The 20685-nt window shown below is 41.7% G+C and overlaps 2 protein-coding genes across 2 annotated transcripts in view; one reads left to right on the top strand and one right to left on the bottom strand.

Annotated features, from left to right (window-relative positions):
* homer1b (homer scaffold protein 1b) overlaps positions 1 to 2870 on the top strand; it is a 15366-nt gene extending 12496 nt beyond the window's left edge. The window contains exon 8 of the mRNA XM_067608619.1: positions 114 to 2870. Within this exon, the coding sequence (XP_067464720.1) occupies positions 114 to 305 (192 nt within the window). The 3' untranslated portion in view covers positions 306 to 2870. The remainder of the gene's footprint in view (positions 1 to 113) is intronic.
* LOC137195899 (junction-mediating and -regulatory protein-like) lies at positions 2629 to 20685 on the bottom strand. Its single transcript, XM_067608609.1, has 10 exons — positions 19379 to 20685; positions 15540 to 15713; positions 8910 to 9060; positions 8149 to 8318; positions 7846 to 8011; positions 7416 to 7585; positions 6918 to 6992; positions 6726 to 6821; positions 6087 to 6633; positions 2629 to 5981 (listed from the first exon to the last, which is right to left on the bottom strand). Exons 1-10 carry the CDS (start codon positions 20171 to 20173, stop codon positions 5674 to 5676), a joined length of 2652 nt encoding a protein of 883 aa, XP_067464710.1. The 5' UTR covers positions 20174 to 20685; the 3' UTR covers positions 2629 to 5673.

Raw genomic sequence — 20685 nt, 5'->3', positions numbered from 1 at the left:
CTAAACTATTCTTCAAAATAGCTGCATTTCCTCTGTCACTCCTGTCTCATGCATCCCCAAAAAAGAATAGCCATAACATAAACTAGCCAACAACTCTGTCTCTCTTTCTCCAGGAGACGGAGCTGCGCAGTCGGGTACTGGAGGAGCAGCTGGCGGGGGCCGAGCAGCGGCTGGAGGAGAATCAGGAGGAGCAGGAGAATTTCAGGAAGAGCCTGCGGACGCTGCTGGAACTGCTGGACGGCAAGATCTTTGAGCTGACGGAGCTCAGAGACACCCTGGCCCGGCTCATAGAGGAGTCTAGCTAGAGACGGAGCTGCCTAAACTTCACAGACAGAGCCATATGATAGTTTACTCCCCACCTCACCCACATTACCCAGCATACCCACCGTCCTCCTACACCCTAGAAATATAAAAGCTGAGACACTACACTGCCCCCAATTCTGATTTTGCTCAAAACGGGCAGCTAATCCCCCATTTTTACCTTGCAGGCATCAAGCTCCAACCAACCGCAGGCACTCCCGTAGTTCAAGACAACACAGGGACTACCTCATCTTGCCTTCTGATTGGCCGGTGTGGGTGTAACCTCGGTTGAATTGATTGCTCCAGTCGTAGAGAGGCCTGCTGTGGCTCACTACAACTGCCCTCCAACCCACACACACACACACACACACACACACACACACACACACACACACACACACACACTCACACACACGGAGTTAACTTGAGAACTGTGCCTCAGTGCCATCTGCTGTTTGACTAGGAGAGCTGCACCAGAGCTTGCAGCATCACGTCACCCCCCCACTCCCCAACTTCTCGTCTTCTCTAAACTGCCCCCCAAGGGGAATGTTGAAAGTCATGTGGAAATAATTGCTGTTAAGACTCAGAGAACTGCGCCAAAGCTGCCAAATCCCCCCCAAAATATTGTCCTCTAACTAGCAGATGCTTTGATCCAAAGTGACTTACTGTACAGAGAAGTGCTGAACACAGAGTCCCATGTATGAGCTCGGGCTGCCAGCAAAGTGTCGCTGGAAATAGAGAACTAAAGGACAGCTCTCAACAATCAGTCTTACCTATTGGCCTGGAGTGACATCACTGCTGCACCTCGCCTGGACACGCAGGGCTGCTGGGAAATTGAGTTTGGTTTACAATAAGTATATGTGAAAATGAATGACTGCTATATATCCACAGCCTATTTAAAACCCTACATGATAGATAAGTATTGAATCTTCCAGAGGCATTGTTCATGCCACACATAAATTTTAGAGGGCGTGCGCCCGCGTTAGATTTGACATGAGAATTCCTGTATCCAGACTGCTTCCACCATCACAGACAACTGACCTGTCTTCCTGCCAAACTCAGTGTGGTGTGTGTTACCGAACAAGGCCTGACCTTCGACATAGCGTGTGCCTTCAAAGCGCACATAAGTGGACACGTGTTTGTATATAATATGTGTGTGTGTGTTTTGTGCTGTGAGAGAACGACCCTCTTTTTGGACATCAAGGCCTACACACACATGCGCGCACACACACACACACACTGAGCAATACCAGACAGGCTCTATACGACACCTCTATCTAAACTCTATCAGGTACTCTACTCAGTGGACTCATGCAGATACATCAAATGCAACTCAGCTGATCTCCCCTGTCTGACAGAAAGTGTACTACTGTTGACCGCGAACCTGTGTGGCAGCCCTGTCTGGTCAAAGTAGTGCATCGCGAAGGGCTTATAGAGTGTCATCTACGTGTTCGTAAAACTCCACTCTCAGTGAAACTGGCCACAGATTTTCACTCCTCACGGGTGAATACAGAACTGTACTCAGTTTCTATTCTTTTTTTACACAGGATATAATACTGATGATATAATTATAGAACTGTATAAGACACCTTTCTACTCATGACGGCATTGTAAATGAAAGGGAGGATAACTCAAATGCAGTAACACCCTGCACTGGCTTATTGTTGTGTATTAACCCATGGAAAAGTATTGCATAGTCATTATAGAGTATATAGTTTGTAGGTAAACAATGAAAACCTCTTCAATATATATTCAAAATTGCGTAACAACACAATGTAAACGCACACTGTACTGAAATATATTCTTATAAAGCAGCTCCAGCCCTGGAAAGGTAAATGATCCAAGGCTGCATCTTCAAATCTCTGCCTTTGAAATCAAAGTCACTCAATTTCTTAAAATCTTTGTCCTCACATGAGATGCTGCAACTTCTAAGTTCTTATCTTACATTACAATTGAGCACCTTGTTTGCACTGTGTTATTACACTGTTGTAACTACATTATATATCGACAGATTTGCATTAAGTACTAGCACAGCATAATTCTGTACCTAAAATATTGTCTGTAGTTAGTTACACAGGTTAATACACTGGAATAAGACCCATGTAAAGGGAAATGTTACCCACTTTTTTTCTTTCTGGTTTAACTTTGACAGTCGAATGACAGAGATGGAATACCTTAATATTAATGCTATTGTTAATGAATGCCTTTGTACAGTAGTGGATAAGAAGCTTTTCATTCTCCTGTTTTGTAACTTATGGTATTTAATGTAGGTATTATTATTGTATTTAGAGGTATGAGAAGACTGGCAATATTTTTGACTATTTAAAGTAATTTTGAACTCATGACATTAAAGAGGTACCTCAGGCTAATGATGTTTGTAGACTGGTGAGACGTGTGTGTTTGCAGGTGAAAGGATTTACCAAATGCTGGTGAAAAAGATCAGGAGACACACCTGTTGGTGCTTCAGCCAAACTAAATCCTTTGTTGAATTCAAACAAAGACAAAGAACACACCTCTGTGAACTGAGAAATGTTCTGTTTTATATTCAAATACAGTGACCGCAGAATTCAGTGTGTGCAAATTGCTTTTGTTCCGCTTTGATTCTTTTAAACTCTTTATTAACTCAAATATTCATCAGTAAAACAGACAATCTCAAAAGTTGCTTCACAAGATTTTATTCAAATGCAGGGGCAAGTTCAATTAAAAAAAAAAGATTTGAATAAATGAAAATGATAGGACTAAAGGCAAAAAGGTATTCTTGGGACAGTATGTCTATACACAAGTATGTAAAAACAACTGCAATGTTTAATAAGTCCATTATTCAGCCATTGATCAGTCTGAGCTCATCACATTTAAGTTGATTGATCATTTTTCATGTATTTCTTTATATTGATATTGCACTTCTCAAAGTGACTGACTGTGGCTTATTGAGACAGAGGGTCATATAGTCAGCCTGTATGGATAACAGGTCTACGTAGGAAATGTTCAGAAGCAAACACATCACAAAACAATTTGGCTGGAAATGCATAAGAAGAAACAGGATAAAAATGAAGCAATGAAATGCAATGCAAATGACAGTTAGCTGACAAACAAGCTGTGTTAAGGTTATTTATAGATAAAGGTCAGTGTAAAACAGATGACAGTGTGTTTCTAAGGTCAGTCAGTCAGGTGACAGATAGTTCATAGCAAAGGTGTTTTCCAAAAGTTTTCAGCACATTGTTGGTCATTGCTTAGTGGAGCAACGTAAAACTTAGTACCAAGATCTTTTGGGAAACATTGAGATGTCATGCTACATGATGAGGGTACCATGGAAGAACATTGTGCTGCTGACAGTCGTAGAAGACACGTAAAAGTGCCTCAGATTTGTTCTGCCAGGAAAATAATAAACTCTCTTTAGCAGTGAGCTATTTTCAAGCTGTATAATGTGACATATACTCACATGCCCGTTCTTTCTACATTAGTGTCTGCTTCATGATTAATCTGTGAATGGGTATTCTGTTGCAACAGGCTCTCAATGCAAGCATAAGAGAGCAAAAAGCACAGACAATGCAAGTCGGAGCTTAGTGTATGAATCCACATCTTTTTTCCTCCTCATGTCAACACGTATGTTTGTGTGAATTCCTGCGCCGCCAAGCATCCCACTGCTCCTCTCATACTGTCCTGTGTACTCCACACTTCTCCAAGTCCAATTCCACATGTTTTTCAGTGCTTTTAAATCTCACTCAACTACTAGAGATCTCTTGGTTCACAAGTGATAAAAAAACAAATAACAAAAAGTTGTTGCTGTACAGATAAAGTGATTCAGTATTTGTACTATGTGTCATAAAAGCGCTGAAACCATTTATGAAAACAAAGATTTAGAAGCTTTGGACTCACTTTGCAGCTAATATTTCTGCACATGTTGGCTGTGAGTTCAGTGCACGAGTCCATGTGTGCATGTTTTCACTTCTAGGACTATGAGTAAGACCTCCTACTGTGTGTTTCTGCCCACTAAGTGCAAAGAAAGAAATGAGAAAAGATGCAATAGAGGAGAGAAAGTGAGTAAGATGGAAGGAGAAACCGCATCAATCACAACCGCCTGCTCCACAGCCCACAGTGACTCCCTACAGCGCTGAGAGAATCTAACCTCCCACATACCATCCATCATTAAAACAAGCGTGACCGATCTCACAGCTCTGCCGTGACTTTCCCCACATACAAAGCTCGGGAATCACCGACCGAGTCCGCCCACGCTTTACAAAGATTACCTCTTCCTCGCTCAAGAAGCTCTGCTGATGACCCCTCCAATGAACCTATCCTACTAGTTAGCTGTGGCACCAAATGATAAACCTAATTTGTGACTCTCTGTATCTCCCACCAGCCCGGCCATATGCTGTGGATGAACAGATGGGTCGATACATATTCCCTCACCCAGAGAGGGTGTGAGAGTTGGGGGAGGTGAAGGGCGGAGGAGGACAAAGGGGGGGGAGGGGAGGGGGGCATGAATCTTGTGTGACAGACTAAAGGATTTACAGTCAGATGAGACAAGCAGCGGTCCTTATACTGTCTGACACCATCGCACCTACATGTGACAGGACAACACCAGCTGTGCAGCAAAGTGCGGCTCAGTCACAGAATGCTGATAAAAATAGAAGAGCTAAAGGTGTCGACGGAGGTGATGTTTCATGGTTAACGCTCCACACTGTTTAGCCAGTGATCCCAGTTCAAATCTCTTCTATGTTTTCAGTCTCGCACATGACCCCAAATTACAAACCTTACAGTATCCATTACATAGTTTTGTTACAGTTACAGTTTCTCATTTCTAATGCTTTGGAGTGAGAAGAAAAGATCACACACACCTAATAGATTACTGTATGAGGTTTTCAGTTTCACAAATAACTCTCAGTGCAGTGTGTGGGTTTAAAACTGTGGCGTGTGCTATTTCTGACTTAATGTGGCCACAGAGGACCAGTGCAGAGCTTTTTGACAGTACAGTTGAAAAATACAAATAAACATGGCATCATTACAGTCTGATTATATAATAAAACCGCAGAAACGTACAGTAAACAATAATGTCTGTCATGATGGTCAATGCAATGTGGAAAAACAAAACGGATGAACAGGTTGACCATAGACCTTTGGAGCATTTGGTGAGTTGGTGATATTCAGTATGACTCAGGCCCTTGTATAGTCACTGGGTACATGTGTGACTGGGCTGTGCGTGCTTGAGTGTGAGTGAGTAACTGTGTGTGTGTGTGTGTGTGTGTGTGTGTGTGTGTGTGTGTGTGTGTGTGTGTAGTACAGCGCAGCACTCACAGTACATTACAGTACAATGTGTGCAGAGGGTGCAGGCATCCCTGTGTGTGTTATTTGTTGCATTTGAGCCTTGAAACCCTAGCTTTCCCAGTCATGGCTGGCCAGCCCGTCATCGTCTGAGTCAGACTCTGGCGAGGCCTCTTTGATGCGTCGCAGGGCCTCATGGATGCTCCTGGTCAAAGGGTCGGTGGAGGCTGGGAGCTCTCGCTGGTCTTTTCTCTCTTTTGGGGGGACCTGCCTCAGTTTGACCCCCTTGCGGATCTGAGCTAGGATGCTGTTGGGGTCATCATCACCCTTGGCAGGAGCCAGGGACCGCTGATCGACCTTCCTAAGGTGAAAGCTGCCTCTCTTCAGGGAGGCCAGCACCTCGTCCATGGGCGAGCTCACTGCACACAGGAGGAGAGGAAGAAGACAGGCTGTGATTTGCTGATGTAATTGGCTAACCTGATAAAGACCTGTGAAACTACTATGGTGCTAAATGGTCCCAGTACCTCTTCTGCTGTGGGCCTCAAACTCTGGAATCTTCCTCAGCTTTTTGCGGGCGGTCTCCAATTGGCTGCTGTCAAAGAAGCGAGGGATGAATGGGCCAAGTGGGGAGAGACAGAGCTCGTCTGCTGCACTCTTTTCCTCAGCCTTCTGCCCCTGGCGGCCTGGGCTCCCAGTAGGTGACAACTGCTCCTTTGTTGGGAGGGGAGGAGGAGGGGGAGGTGGAGGCGGAGGGGACATAGGTGATGCCAGCAGTGAGGACAGGGAGCAGGGAGAGCAGGAGGAGTCTGCAGGACTGGGCACCGGCAGCGGAGGAAGCGATGCTGTGAGGGCCGTGACGGGCTGGGTGGTGAGTGTGGAGCTGGGGCTGGGGTCCGTCTGCACGCTGGTACTGAGACACAGCGGCTGGCCCTGCGTTTGGACGCAAACAGAGTCCACGCGCTCCTGTCTCTCGCTCCCACCACCCATTTCCATAATCCTCCCTCGCTCTCTCCTTCTCGTGTGGGCAACACGTAGCCGAGTGGACTTCAGAATCACCTGACCCGGGTACCGCTGGGAAAAGACACGCAGAGAGACACAGAAGTCAATCAGTAGAAAAAAATGAAATATGTTCTAATATTTACAGTTAATAGGAGGGTACGTACCTGTTTGAAAGTGCGTAGTCTGTCCAGAGTTCTCTGTCTCTCTTGACTAACTCTGCTGTTCTTCCTCTCCTCATCTTCCTCTTCTTCATTTTTCAGCTTTAGAGGTGTAGAGGAAACGAGAGTTACTGATGCTTTACAACTATACAGCTACATTATTATAAGAAAATTAAAGAGAGCATCAACATGTAATACCTGGTAGAATACTGAGTCTTTCTGGATGGTTTGACGTTTCTGCTGTTTCTGATTGTGGTTCGATACACAGATCTCCTGCAGGAGGACAGGAGAGAAAACACATCAACACATGGATCCATACAACATCATGCATACTGCTAACAATAAAACACAATAAAAACTGTCCTATGATTCTTTTCTCCTTGTTCTTCTTACAAGAGACAACCCAGTCAGGGGACAGTATCTGAACAATAATCAACAACAAAGTGGGAGGAGAAGGCTTCCTTTGTATTGCGATCCATATTTTTAGATGTTTCTTGATAACATATGTGTCTGGCTTAGCAGGAAAGCTAAACAGAAAGGTTTTGAGGGTCATTTCTGCTTGGATATAAAGTCCAATAAGACATAGTACAAAATAAACACACCATTCTACATCCTGAATAAATATACTCTAATAGTATGTAGAATCCAGGATAGACTTCAAGAGTGAGAATAAGTGTGTGCGTAAGGTTTACACACCCTCTTGTTCCTCAGATAGGAGCGCTTGGCAGTGATGCGCCCCCTTCTCGCCTCCAGCTGTCGAGCGCTGACCTGAAGTTTGCGCATTTCTTCCCTCTCCACAGTATCATCCTCCGTTATATCATCTGCACTTTCAAAGGTGTCATAGTACACCACCTCATCTTGACGCTCTGAAAACACACACATGAGAGCACACACACACACACATATAAAAATATACAAGAGCGCACATAAGTGCAGATCTTGCATGTGTTAGACAGACGCAGCAGTGATGTACACTGTGATAATTCTATAATCGACTGTCTTGTAACACGTTTATGCACAGTCCACAGTATTGAATACATATCATACATATCAGATCATAAATGTATGCAATTTGTCAAAGAATAGTTATGCTAATATCTAAAATTCTGCTGAAATAAAGCCATACCTGTCATCTGTCTGCGGATGCTGTCTAGTTGAGCGGTGAGAAGAAGCTCTTCACACTGTAGGATCTCAGCCTGGATGTCATAGAGTTGAAGCTGGAGTTCATAGTACTGTGACTCCATGTGGTCTAAGAGGGCCATTGCATCCTCACTGCTACACAAGCTCTGCATCTGCGGGGATGGGACAGAAAAACTGAAGTCACAAAACAGCTATGTGTTTGTGAGATAGTGAATCAAAGGTGAAGTGTGTTTACTTCTGTGTGTTCATGTTTTGGAGTATGACAAAATGTTGTGGGTTACTACCACACCTCATCTCGAAGTGTGTGTTTCCTCTGTTCCAGACAGATCTCCCTGGCTCTCTGGAGCTGCAGGGTTTCCTTGGCGACAGAGTAGCGCAGTCTCTCCATGCGCTCCACCGCCGCAGTCCATGAAGCCTTACCAAACTTACGCTGGTCCACCTTCATACGCTCATACACTCCTGCACACACACACACAAATAAACAAAAGGGGAATGTTCAGGCAGCTGAGTGAAACTTCACAGATAAGAGTGACTCGCGCTCACGTGAATGTGAGTCACCAACACAATCAAAGAGTTTTCTGGTACAGTCAGTGGGTGCGTCACCCACAATTTCTTTTCTTTGAACATGATAAGTAAAGACTCTCAGGAGTAAAGCTTTCATACAATAATGTAGAGGGAGGGAGACATCTATTGGCCACATTTGGACATTACAACCTCTCCCATTCCAGTTTGCACTCAAAGCCATTCATGTTATAAGTGTCAGATAATAAATGGACCTGGAGAAAAACTGGGATAAGCAGGGGCACATTGTGGAGTAACCCTGTACATCAGAACTGTTTGATCGATAGGTTGTCCTTGTTTCCCCATTTCTGTCAAAGCATGGCTGTCTGCACTGCCTCATTAATACCAAATCATATTACCCCTGGCGTTCAAAACCACACACAGGTCAATAGCAGGCCAGTGTTTCCACTACGTGTGTGATAATTCAGAGTCATTCCACTGCTGCTTTATTGACTTGACATTGACAGTGACAGTTACAGCACATTGTACCTTTCTGAGCTCTGGCAGTGATCTCAAAGTATTTTACAGTAAACTCCTGGATGTTGAGGACTGCCTCCTGAGCTTTCTTCTGCCAGTCGGAGTCCTCCTTCTTTAGAGCTTCAATCCGTCTTGGGCCCAAGTAGTCATTCTCCAGGGAGATCTGTTGAAAGAGGATGATAGTTTATATTTTATTGGTTTCAGCAAAACCCAGAACAACACCACAGTAGCCAAAGTTAGGGACTATGAGAAAGATTATAATATAGTTCATAGATCTAAGAGATAGATATGTTTAAGTACTGTGTGTTGTTATCAAAAGTTGGACCTGAGGATTATGGGATACCAAGGGCTTTGCCCAAAGTGATAAAAATGCTAGAAAGAGTAGCTCCTGTGTGCAACGTACAGCCAATACAATCTCACTGATGTTAATAATACCACACAGTCAGAGGCTAATAAAGAAAGTGAGCCTGGAGAGGGAGCTACATTCCCACATACAGCAGCACTGGCAGTGACAGTATACAGTACAAGTTACCATGTATACACTCAAACACACATGCACACACAACTTTCAATATTTCTTTAATGCAAATGTGTCAGTGTTAAAAGGTCAACGACAACCCCATTTTCAACATGTTTACAAAAGAATACTGACCATTTAGACTGAACATAGCAAACAGATATAGCGAAGAATATAAAACTACTCTCATCTTAGTTGTGATGGTCCTTACTGTAATATTACTATTAATATTACAGCATTATAGACTGTCTCCATCTTTAAATTTGTGCATTTTAGAACTCTGGGAAGATACTTAAGGATCATAATGGGATATACAGCATTGCTATGTCTCTATCAACCATTCACAGAGAAAGGAATCTTTGGCTCTACTTTCTCCTTTTCCTCTAATTTATATCCGCATCTCTTTTTTCCATGACTGCAAACTATAATGTACCATTACTTTACGGATCAAAATGTAGCCAAGACAGATAAACTATATTTCATGAACGACACACATCTGGAAAAAGTGAAGTACCAGGTGTACAAGAGAAAAACAGAATACAGGACAAAGAAGGAAAGTAAGCAGCACAGGTTAGAGATCCATCCCTGTCTGACCCCACATAGCCTCGCTGCACCTCAGCTCAAACTGCACGACTCAGCAGTGCACCAGTATCACGTACCACTGCAATTTACTGGTGTCAGGATGCCAGCGCTCATTCCTTTGATTTTTCTTTTTTTTCTGCACTCCTATACATAGTGTAATTTAAAACATCTGCGCTTTATGTCCAATGATTTGTGATACAGTAAATCTAATTAGTGGAGCAACCTTTTAAATGAAAACCTACAAGACTAAGAGTTTATAGCCGAGCTCGCTGCTCTGTGCAGGTGTACTTTAGCACAGTGGTGCTTTGAGCTAAATGCTACAATCAGCATGCTAACACGCTCACAATGACAATGCTAACATGCTGACGTTGAGAAGGTATAATGTTTAAAACAGTCAGAAGGTTTGCGCTTGGCCAAAAACAACAGTCCCATTCCATGAAGAGTTTGCCTGCACACTGTCAAAAAAGTAGAGGAGGCTCTTAAGATGCCAAAGAATCCATTTATACCACGCTCAAGAAGTGACACGGTGAAAAAATGTGAGTAAAAGAAAAAGCTGGAATGCACAGAATGTGTTCAGACTGAATGGAAAGCTTCCTTAAAGCGTTTTGCAACAGATGACTTCATATCATTTCTGCGTATGGCACTCTTATGTTCCAAAATACTTACTCTGACCACTCTGCTTGTTTTATCAATGTACTGAAGCTCACACAGGCATGAGAGAAGGTAAAATCACACCAACAGATATGCAGCTAAGACACTGTCTGATGCTGTAGGTTTTGCCAGTAGTGTGACTTGTGAATATACTCATTTCTTTGAATTTTCACATGCATAAAGTTGTGACAAGGAAAGAAGCCGGTCATTCCACCCCAACTTGTCTGGGTAGGAACAGGGTGGCCAAAAGAATCTGCACGAACAAGATAAGTCTTTCACATTTCTAGCTCTGTGGTGAGAGAAAACAGGGGGTCAGAGGACAGTATTTTACAAGTAGGATACACAAAGAACATTTCAATGCCTTCCAACAATTTTCTTAATGTTCTTACTCAGAGGAGAGTAAGTTGTGGTATACACACATGAAAAACTCTTGATGGATCCATAGTTATTTAGCTACCTACCATATATCTTGTGGACTTTATCAAGGGCAGAATTAAACCAACTGGTAGGAAAGTCTTTCCTTGTTCACCATCATAGTTTAGGGTGTTACCATTCTAACATTTGCTTATTAGCACTAAACACAAAGTGCAGCTGGGCTGATGGGAATGTGATTAGTTTCGCGGGTATTTAGTCATAAACTAAAATTTGGACAAATTGAAAATTTGACGATGATAGCACTAGAGGGAAAGTCAAGGGGTCTTAAAGTGATTAAAATTCATTCTGAGGGGAATATTCAGATCCTTAAAACCATAAATGTGGACCACATGGTGGCGCTGGAGGAAAAGTCAAGAAATGAGTCATTAAGACTCGTTTGGGAACCATGAACGTCTGCACAACATTTTCTGCCAATCTATTAAGGAAATGTTGAGATATTTCACTGGAAAGGTGAGAATGTTGACCTGCTGGTGGAGCTAGATCAAGAGTCATTAGGATTCATCTTCTGGGCATCAAAGATATCTGTACCAAATGTTATGGCAATTCATCTAATAACTGACGAGACATTTTACTGAAAGCCAAAAATGTCAACCTCAAGGTGGCGCTAGAGATGTGGTCAGTAGATCACCAAAGTCAGTCATCCTCTGAGGACCAAGAATGTACAAAATTTAATGGCAATCCATCAAATAGTTGTTGAGATATTTCACTATAAAACATTAAATCAACCTCATGGTGGTACAAGAGGAAAAACCAGGGAACCACCAACATCATGGCAATCCATCCGATAGTTGTTTATATTTCATTCTGGACCAAAGTGGTGGACTGACCCACCGACAGCCCGACAACACCATCAGTAGAGCCACGCTGCTCATATGGCTAAAAACTAACTTGCAGAAACATGCCATATACAACTATTCAGATATATTGTGTTGTCTTCCTGTGCCCTCCTGAATGCACAAGAAGAGGGGAAACATGGAGATATTTCACTTGAACTGAACAACTCAGAAACTGAGTACACTGATGCTTCTCATTTTTAAGTGTGAGTTTCAAGATTGTTGTCTGTATGTTCAATGCGTACATTACATTTCCGTTGTTTATCTTACAGTTTGTTATCTACATTTCATCTTGTTGTCTAACTATGACAATCTGACAATCTTCCTTCTACCTTTTTTTCTTTCTAAACATATACAGTTTATATAATGGCCATCTTAATTTGTCAATCGACACTCTCACATTTTCTACATTATGACTAGCTCACATATTACAGTCATCTTTTTCACTGTGGCCTTTCCTCTCTCCCCATTTCACATTAGTTTTCACTGAAACAATTAAGTTGATTTATAGATTTATTTGAGGAGGCACACGCCTCTGTACAGTGAGAAAACAGAAAAAAGCCCCATAAACACACTGTGAAATGGACACAATGAGTAGCTAAACACAACTATGCGAGAATAGCTACATAGTTAAAGCCAACAATCTGAGTTCAAATCTCAACAGGATGTTCTTTTTTAAAAACTAACTTGTAGCCCTGAAAACCATAAAATTTCATCTGCACTTTTCACAACATCTGTCGGTAATAGTGAAACAGTCAGAGCATGCAAACTTTTGTTTTGCTTTTGAAAAGGATGAAGGCAGTAAACGCTGGGTCACACATTTTGAGAATGATGCTACATATTGAAAACATTCACCTTCATGTGTGATAATGTGGTACAAGTGCTACTTCACCACACTGTATACTGAAGATCCTCAAAGTAGAGGCTCTCCATGTGTGTATATATATATATATATATATATATATATATATATATACACACACACACACACACACACACACACACACACACACACACACACATATATATATATGCATATATACTTAACTTGACAAAATTACAGATCGTTGACAGATAATGGAAACTTGCTTTTTGGTAAAGACATTTTTTGTATTGTATTTTATCACATAGGATCATTTGCGAGATAAAAATATTTAATATTTACAAATGAATTTGTGACCAGCTAAAGGGAACAGAGAAAGACAAACTCACAACTAAGAAAATTCAGCTGAAAAAGAGTTAGAGAAAGCCATGCTGTGTCTCAGCTAGACACTGCAGGCTATAAATAGACCCGGAAGTGTAGTTTAACAGCCCCTCTTCCTTCAACACATTGGTAGGAGCTTCCATGGTGTAATGGTTAGCACTCTAGACTCTGGATCTAGTGATCTGAGTTCAAATCTTGGTGAGACCTATGGTTTTTGCCTTTCTGGCAAAGCCTCTCAGGGATTACTTGCACTCAAATGTTTCTGAGCAAACTTGATTTACTGCAGTGAAATCTGTGTCTGACAGCACAGTGACAGAGGAGGGTAGAGTTCGATGTGCAACAAACAACTGAGCAGTGACAAAGTGAACTGAAGTTAAAGCAAACACAGCTGACTGTCAACTTTGACCTACTGTAAAGCTAGAAAGTCAAAGTTGGGAATAGTTTGCCGGTGCTCGCCTTTCAGTCAACAGAAAAAACAAAATGATTAGATGCTTTCTCAACTAAAAAGTATACAGCTAACACCAAACTGTACTTAAACAGACTAATCCAGTCAGCAGCCCTGCTCTATATCTTATCACCATCTGCTATTAATTACCTCAGTATAACAATAGTTATGTTTTATTAAGCCACATTAGTTTTCTTATCTGTTAAGTTTGGTTTCCGTTAGTTTAGTCAGTCGAAAGATTGAAAACCAGTGGTGGAAAGTAACTAAACACATACACTCGAGTTCTGTAAGTACACGTTTTATGTAGTTGACCTTTACTTGATTTCCATTTCACGCTACTTTATACTTGTACTTCTGCTCCACTACTATGCAGAACAAAATATTGTAGTCTTTAATCCCATCTAATATTGAGCATCTAATTTAGTTATTAGTTACTTTACGGAATAACATTTTACAAACAAAACATGTGATGAGATTATAAAATATGCTCTATTGTTATAGATTAAAATATATATCCCTGCAGTTTGAATGTTAATGTGTCAGGAAACATGCACTTAAAATCATAATTCTCATTTGTTTTAAATTGAAAAATACAACAAATTATGATAAATACAACATTTTTTAAATGAGACATGATTTGCTTAATTAGGCTTTATTTCCGTAATTCCATATTTATTTTATAAAATACCTCAACCAACCCAAACCGTGTAATTACAACTTCCGGGTCCGACAAGGGCCCAAAAAACATTTTTTCTGCAGGGGAAAAGGAGCGGCTGTCAAATGGTGGATAAATATTTTGAGCATCAAAACCTCTGCAAAATGACTCACTATCACAATTTGATGCATTTGGTTCAATCACATTTTGAAAGTCTAGAAGAGCTGCTCGAATTAATTGTTTTATCCCCATTCAAGATAGCCAGAAGGCTAAACCAGAAATTAGCGGTCTGGGCTGGCGGAAGTCTCTAGTGAGTAGTAGTCTAGTCTAGACTAGTCTAGTCTAGTCCTGGAGTAAACCTATAGGACCATACACAACATGATTTATTCATGTCTTTGTGAGACTGCAGGAAATTGGAGATCTATGGGCCTTAATTCCAGCTCACAGCATGTCACTCAACCCACAAAGCCCACATCCCAGAAGTGCTTCAGACACTGTGGAAATTGACAGACATGTATTTATAGGTTGGGAAAAGCTTTTTTTGGTGGTATGTGTAGTATATATATATATATATATATATATATATATATATATATATATGTACATGTGTTTGTTTCTTTGTAAACAGATGCTACGTGGTCATGTGGTTTTAAAGTCTTTTTTTTAACTGATGTGCTGTGTGTGTCACTGAGCTAAATATAAATGTGCCATCAGCACTGCAATGATCGAACAAAGCTCTTCCATCATTTATCCATTCATCAGCCTCCCTCTTCTCACTGAAATTAGATACATCTCATTACTCTCCCATTGTTTTTTTTAAACATAAAGCATCTCATGGGAATATTCCAGAGAATTCATTTTGCATGATACTTCACAGTCAAACATACACACTGATGCACACACGCAGAGCAGACCCTATTTTCAGAGGCATGAGAACTTCCTGTGACCATCCATTGTGCTTAATGACCATTCCTGCAGGGAAATACAGCTTCCCATGTATGCTAATTAACCATAGCGTCTGAGTGACTCCTGGACTCAGAAAAAGCCCCGACATGGTCTACCACAAGAGGGTCGAACATCTGGAAACAAAAACACCACTGTCATATTTGTCATTTTCTCCTACTTGGATGTGCATGACGTATTACACATTTTTTCACTAATGAAATCACCATCTACAGTATGTGTGTATACTGAGTACTTGTTACTGTCGACATGCTGACACTAACAAGACCTCAAAAAGTTGAAGAGGCTTGGTAAAAGGCCAAAGAGGTTTTGGCAAATTCCTGGCCTCTCTAAACTTAAACTGGTGCAAATGATTACCTTGATCTGCTGTCTGCGTAGCATAGCTAGTTCCCTCATATCTCTGAAGGGCTGCAGCAGGTACTGGTACAGCTGTGTGGAGGCCTCCAGCAAACCTCCATAGGCCTGGTCCTCCTCCTCATACAGTTCCAACAGCTCCACCATGCTGTCCATGGTCTTGTGTTTCTCCATCAGCTGCATCACGTACACAAAAAGGAAATTATTATTGTTTGCTACATATAAAAAAAATCATCAGAAAACATGGAGACTTTATCCATATGGAATATGCAATTATCCACATCAAATGTAAAAGGGGATGCCAAATAGGTCCAGACAGAAACAACCAGACAGCTGGGAGCACCTAGTTTGGAAAAAATATAAATATTTGTTGAAGCTTCTGATAAACAAATGAGAAACTTTCACACTGAGCAAGAGGCAAACACAAGTGGCTGTAATGCAACATCCAAATGCACTTAATATCTTTCCAGCTGTCTGCTGACTGTTGTGTATGTTGCAAGAAATATGGATAACATCTCCTTTTTGCTACTTGTCAACATCAAAGATAACATCACAGTGTGACGGTGTCAGAGAGTCAAGTAAACCAGTCACAGTGAAGCACACAGAAGAACTCAGTCAAATACATCTTTTATTGTCATTCTGCTCTGAATGGAAACTTGCGCCTTGCTGTTAGACTAAAAGGATTTTTTTGTGTAACTGTAAATAATAGGACTATAGGACTGCAGTCTCTCAGCACACAGACTGTGGCTGAATGAGCAAGAGTCATTTCTGCTGCTGGGAACAAGATCAATACACACACATTTTTGCCAGACTGAACAATCCTGTAGGCTACCAGCAAGCACTGAAATAGCCATTAACTCAGCCCTCAAATGGAGTGAGAGGATCAATAGGACAAAGTGTGTGTGTGTGTGTGTGTGTGTGGATACACAACAACTACAGAGCAATGTCACTGCAGACTCGGGCTGTCCTGTCCATCCTCAGGACGAAACACTTCACTTCTTCAAACAATCCTGTACAGCGACTGTCATTTATTGAAACAATTGAAGCAGATGAGCTCTGGCTGGTTGGCAGACATTCTCTGACAGTGATGGCTCTGCTATTAGATGTTTTTTTTTTTTTTTTTTGCTCAGGAAGGGCAGTGAGCCACAGTTTCCTGTGTCTGGTTTTCTGTCTTTTTTTTTTTTTTTAATTCTGGGTGTGTGTGTACTTCTGAACTGTGTCGACTGGAGTGGGTGTGGGACTGACTGGGTGGAATGACATGTGGTTGATTCGTCTACTCATGGCCTCATTTCACTGCCAAAAGTAGAGCAGAGAGGAAACGCCTTTGCCAGAAAATAACATAAACAAATCTAACCCCTAACTCTTTACTCTCTCTTAATTTTGCAGTGACAGTAATAACACGCACATATCAAAAAAAAAACAACTCTACTGTGTCCTGTGGATGTAAAACAACAACTCAAGCAGATTTTATTTAATTTGACTGTTTATATCTTTTGAAATTACTTGGGAATTACGAAGGGATTCAGGTCACGCAGTGGGACGGTTGGATGCAGCATTCACAATTGATATGTGGGTATTAAAGAAATGGTTAAGCTAAAATGGCATGTTGTTGCTCAATAATGCATGCATTTGAAATATATTTATTCCATAAATACAAGGAACCTTGTTAACGCTCTTTCATTAACGCCCCTCCCTCACTCCAGAGGACTTCTTTCACTGTCTGGCTCCATAAGTTGAGGCTGCTTTAATGTAACGCCATTGATTAGTAGAACACGTTGAGAGCCAGCGAGTATCAGTATAATGTCTGTTTATATTAAGAGCATTAATCAATCACTTGCTCCTGTTTGGTGTGTAAGAGGAGCAGGTCTGGTGCGCGTCAGGATCCTGTCTTCACTGTTTGTCTGTCTGTGTCGAAGACTCAAGATACAAATCACTGCTAGTGTGTGTTTATATTATATACACAGACATGTTTCACAGAAGTGTTTGTTAATATTATAACTGCAGCTTTTTTTCCATCCGTACATAAATGTTCTGCATGAGAACGTCAGAACGTGGAAGTTTCAATTCTTTGCTGTGTTTTTTTGACACAGTAACATGTTATTACTAACTACATTTGCTGACATATTGCAGTTCATTTTGTAATATTTTTCTACCACATATTATATTCTTTAAAAAGACAAAACTCTTTTAAGAAGATTATATTTCTGTTTCTTGTGTTTAGCCGTCATGACTGATGATTTTTCACTCCCCTCTGGTGCACACTAAGCTATATGTGATGAGCACGTTTGAATATTCGAATGCTGATCTGTTGAATAAATATGCTATTTTCAATTAAAAAAAATATTAATAACAAATATAGCAGTATTCATCAATTATTCTTTACTGATACATGGATATGTCAAAATTTCTTTGCATCTCTGCTTCATATCTATCCATGTATCATATGTATATATATACCAACAGACAGAATGAAATATAATAAGAACAAAAGAGACAGAGAAAGGAATCTGATATGTAAGCTCTGATATTAAGTGGCTCCATGTCATCAAAAATTTAAATACAGTGTGTTAACCAAGTCTTGTAGATATAAATAACCAAAATTAACCCCTTAAAATCGTAGCTATTTCATACTGAATCATATGGACGCCTCAACTACATGTTGACAATAGATAAAGTCATAATAGAAACCTGTAAGCTGCAGGACTGTCAGAGAAGATGACTGCGCTGAAAGAAAAGAAACGCTTTAAGTGTGTGTGTGTGTGTGTGTGTGTGTGTGTGTGTGCAAGACTCCACGAGGAAGGTACTTACAGGTACAGCATAATTTTATAAATTCCTCTTCTCTTACCAGCTGGCCAGTGTGATATTGATCTTTCTATCTTCCATTCAATATTTCGAGATACTTCTGTCATAGGATCAGAATTGCTGCTAAATCGCTGTTTGACTGGCTTCTTTTCCTCACGGACGGTTCTTCTAATCCTTTAGGTAATATGGCCACCAGAGTTATGTATTACCTCATAAACGTCACCTGATTTTACTTTGCATGGCCAATGAAACATCCCTGCAGCTTCCTGACAAGATGGAAGACGACTCCTTCTTTTATTAATGATCATGTGATATGAATGTACTGGATGGTCAACACATCTATACTTAGTTTACCCAAGAAAAAAAACCACACCATTTTAGTTTGGGTCGAACCCTCTTATTAAAAATGACCAAATAAGAAAATATGAAGTTTTGCTTAAAATATATCTACTTTTCATCCATCATCATCATCATCTTTTACCAATTTTTTGTTAATTTTTCTGTATACTGTGTTGTTCTGCACTTCACACTATAACCATTAAAGGTAAACATTCAAGATAAATAGAAACTGTCTACCTCAGATTAATTACTAGTGCATGATACTTCCTCACAACCACTGTGGTAAGGCAGTGCTTCTCAAACTGAGGTCCGGGGAACCCCAGGGGTCCTTGAGGGGGGTCCAAGGGGGTCCCCAGCAAAAAGGGGAATAATTAATTTTCACTATGATTCCATCCATGATTATTTTGGTCATGGGTTTTATAAACTTTCTGTAATAAAACATCTAAAAGCAAAGATATTATCAGACGGGAGACTCTGGGACAAAATCTTGGGGAGTCCGTTGTCTAATTTGTGTCAGTTTAGGGGTCCTTACATGAAAACGTTTGAGAACCACTGTGGTAAGACACAGCAAAAAGACTGTTGATGAACTGGGATGATCCCAGTCGTCCAGATGAGTAACTGTATGATTGTTACACACTAAAGATGAGCTCAGACTGAGGTGGTGCAGTCATGGAGATGCTGTGGTAGGATCACATTCTCACCTCTTGCAGATGTTTTGTCGCGCGGTTGAGCGCTTCCTCGTGCCCGGACTGCCTCAGCTCGCTCAGGCTCTCGTAGTACTCATCAGGATCGTCGTTTTCCGTGAACAGAACCTGCGAAAGGATCTTCCAACCACATGTGTCCAGCGCATGGCCCAGGTACACCTGTAAACTGTAGCACAGCTCATCCATTTCGCTCTCGGAGACCTCCGCCGGGCCGAACAGCACCGTCCACATCCCGGCTGGTTCCTCCGGGAAGTCCGGTAGGCAGGGTCCCAGGTCCGAGTTCACCGAGCACAGCTGCTGGTGGATCGCCCGCAAGTCCTGAAAAGAAAAGAGTCCTGCCCAGCTGCAGTCCTCCCTGCACAGACTATCCAGCTCCTCCAGGTCCAAGCTGTCCAGTGAAGGGGACAGCTGGTCCTCTCTTGGTGACCTCAGCACCTCTGTGTCAGGACTGAGGGGAGATGGCGCAGATTTGATCACAGTTTTGACAGGACTTGCTTTGGACGCTGTCACGGATGGAGACTTGTTTTTGGCCTCCCTGTAGCCTCCTTTGGATACTTTATCCCTGCTGGGACTTTCGGGCCATTTTGTTTTGTCCCCATCCTGGCTGGTCGCCTCCCTGCTGCCGAAGCTTCTCCTCTGCACCGTCCTGTTGTGACACGTGATGGCAAATTTACCCTCCACCTCATTCCACGCGACGATAAAAACAAATTTATGCTTTTCCTTCTCCTCAAACGCATTGGGGCGAACAGCCACCCACCCCGACTCCAAATTATCCTCCATTGTGAAGGACATCTCTGCAAAGTGATGAGACACAAATACGACAACGTTATCGCTGCGTTGGTGCTGCGTGAGAGTCTGGTGGATGCAGGGCGGTAAAACTGTGTTGTTATTGTGTTATAAACACCAAAACACGAGGATGTGTTCGCCTGTCGGGCTATCCTCCTTCGCTCAAGCGGATGAATTTGGAGCAGTGCGGTGTCATTTCCATCCACTCGGATGTCTGGCTGAATATCTCTCTTCTCACCAGAAAGTAGCAGCGGGATGCAGAGGCAGCTGCGTACATCGTTCAAATACAGCAGACTGACGCCATAAATAAGTGTGACAGCGGGCTTCGTCCAGTCCCACTGTCTGCGGAAAGGCTGGCATCATCTCAGCGCTGATAATGTTTTCTTCATCGTTTGCTCAGCGAGACCACCACATACGTAAAATGATTGTTGCCTTCATGGTGGAAGAAATGTGGGTATTTCCAGGAAACCGCATAAGTAGACCAGACAATGTAGGCTAAATACTATTAGAACAAAGTC

This window comes from Thunnus thynnus, chromosome 2 (assembly GCF_963924715.1).
Source record: "Thunnus thynnus chromosome 2, fThuThy2.1, whole genome shotgun sequence".
Lineage (NCBI taxonomy): Eukaryota > Metazoa > Chordata > Actinopteri > Scombriformes > Scombridae > Thunnus > Thunnus thynnus.
This window is presented reverse-complemented; position numbering and strand designations above follow the sequence as displayed.

Bases quoted from the DNA above. Each gene is read 5' to 3' on its own strand.
- LOC137195899 (XM_067608609.1), bottom strand. From the start codon at position 20,173: ATGTCCTTCACAATGGAGGATAATTTGGAGTCGGGGTGGGTGGCTGTT. The intron at 15,714-19,378 runs GTGAGAATGTGA...TACGTGATGCAG, and splicing joins CGACAAAACATCTGCAAGAG to CTGATGGAGAAACACAAGAC. The intron at 7,586-7,845 runs GTATGGCTTTAT...GTGTGTTTTCAG, and splicing joins CATCCGCAGACAGATGACAG to AGCGTCAAGATGAGGTGGTG.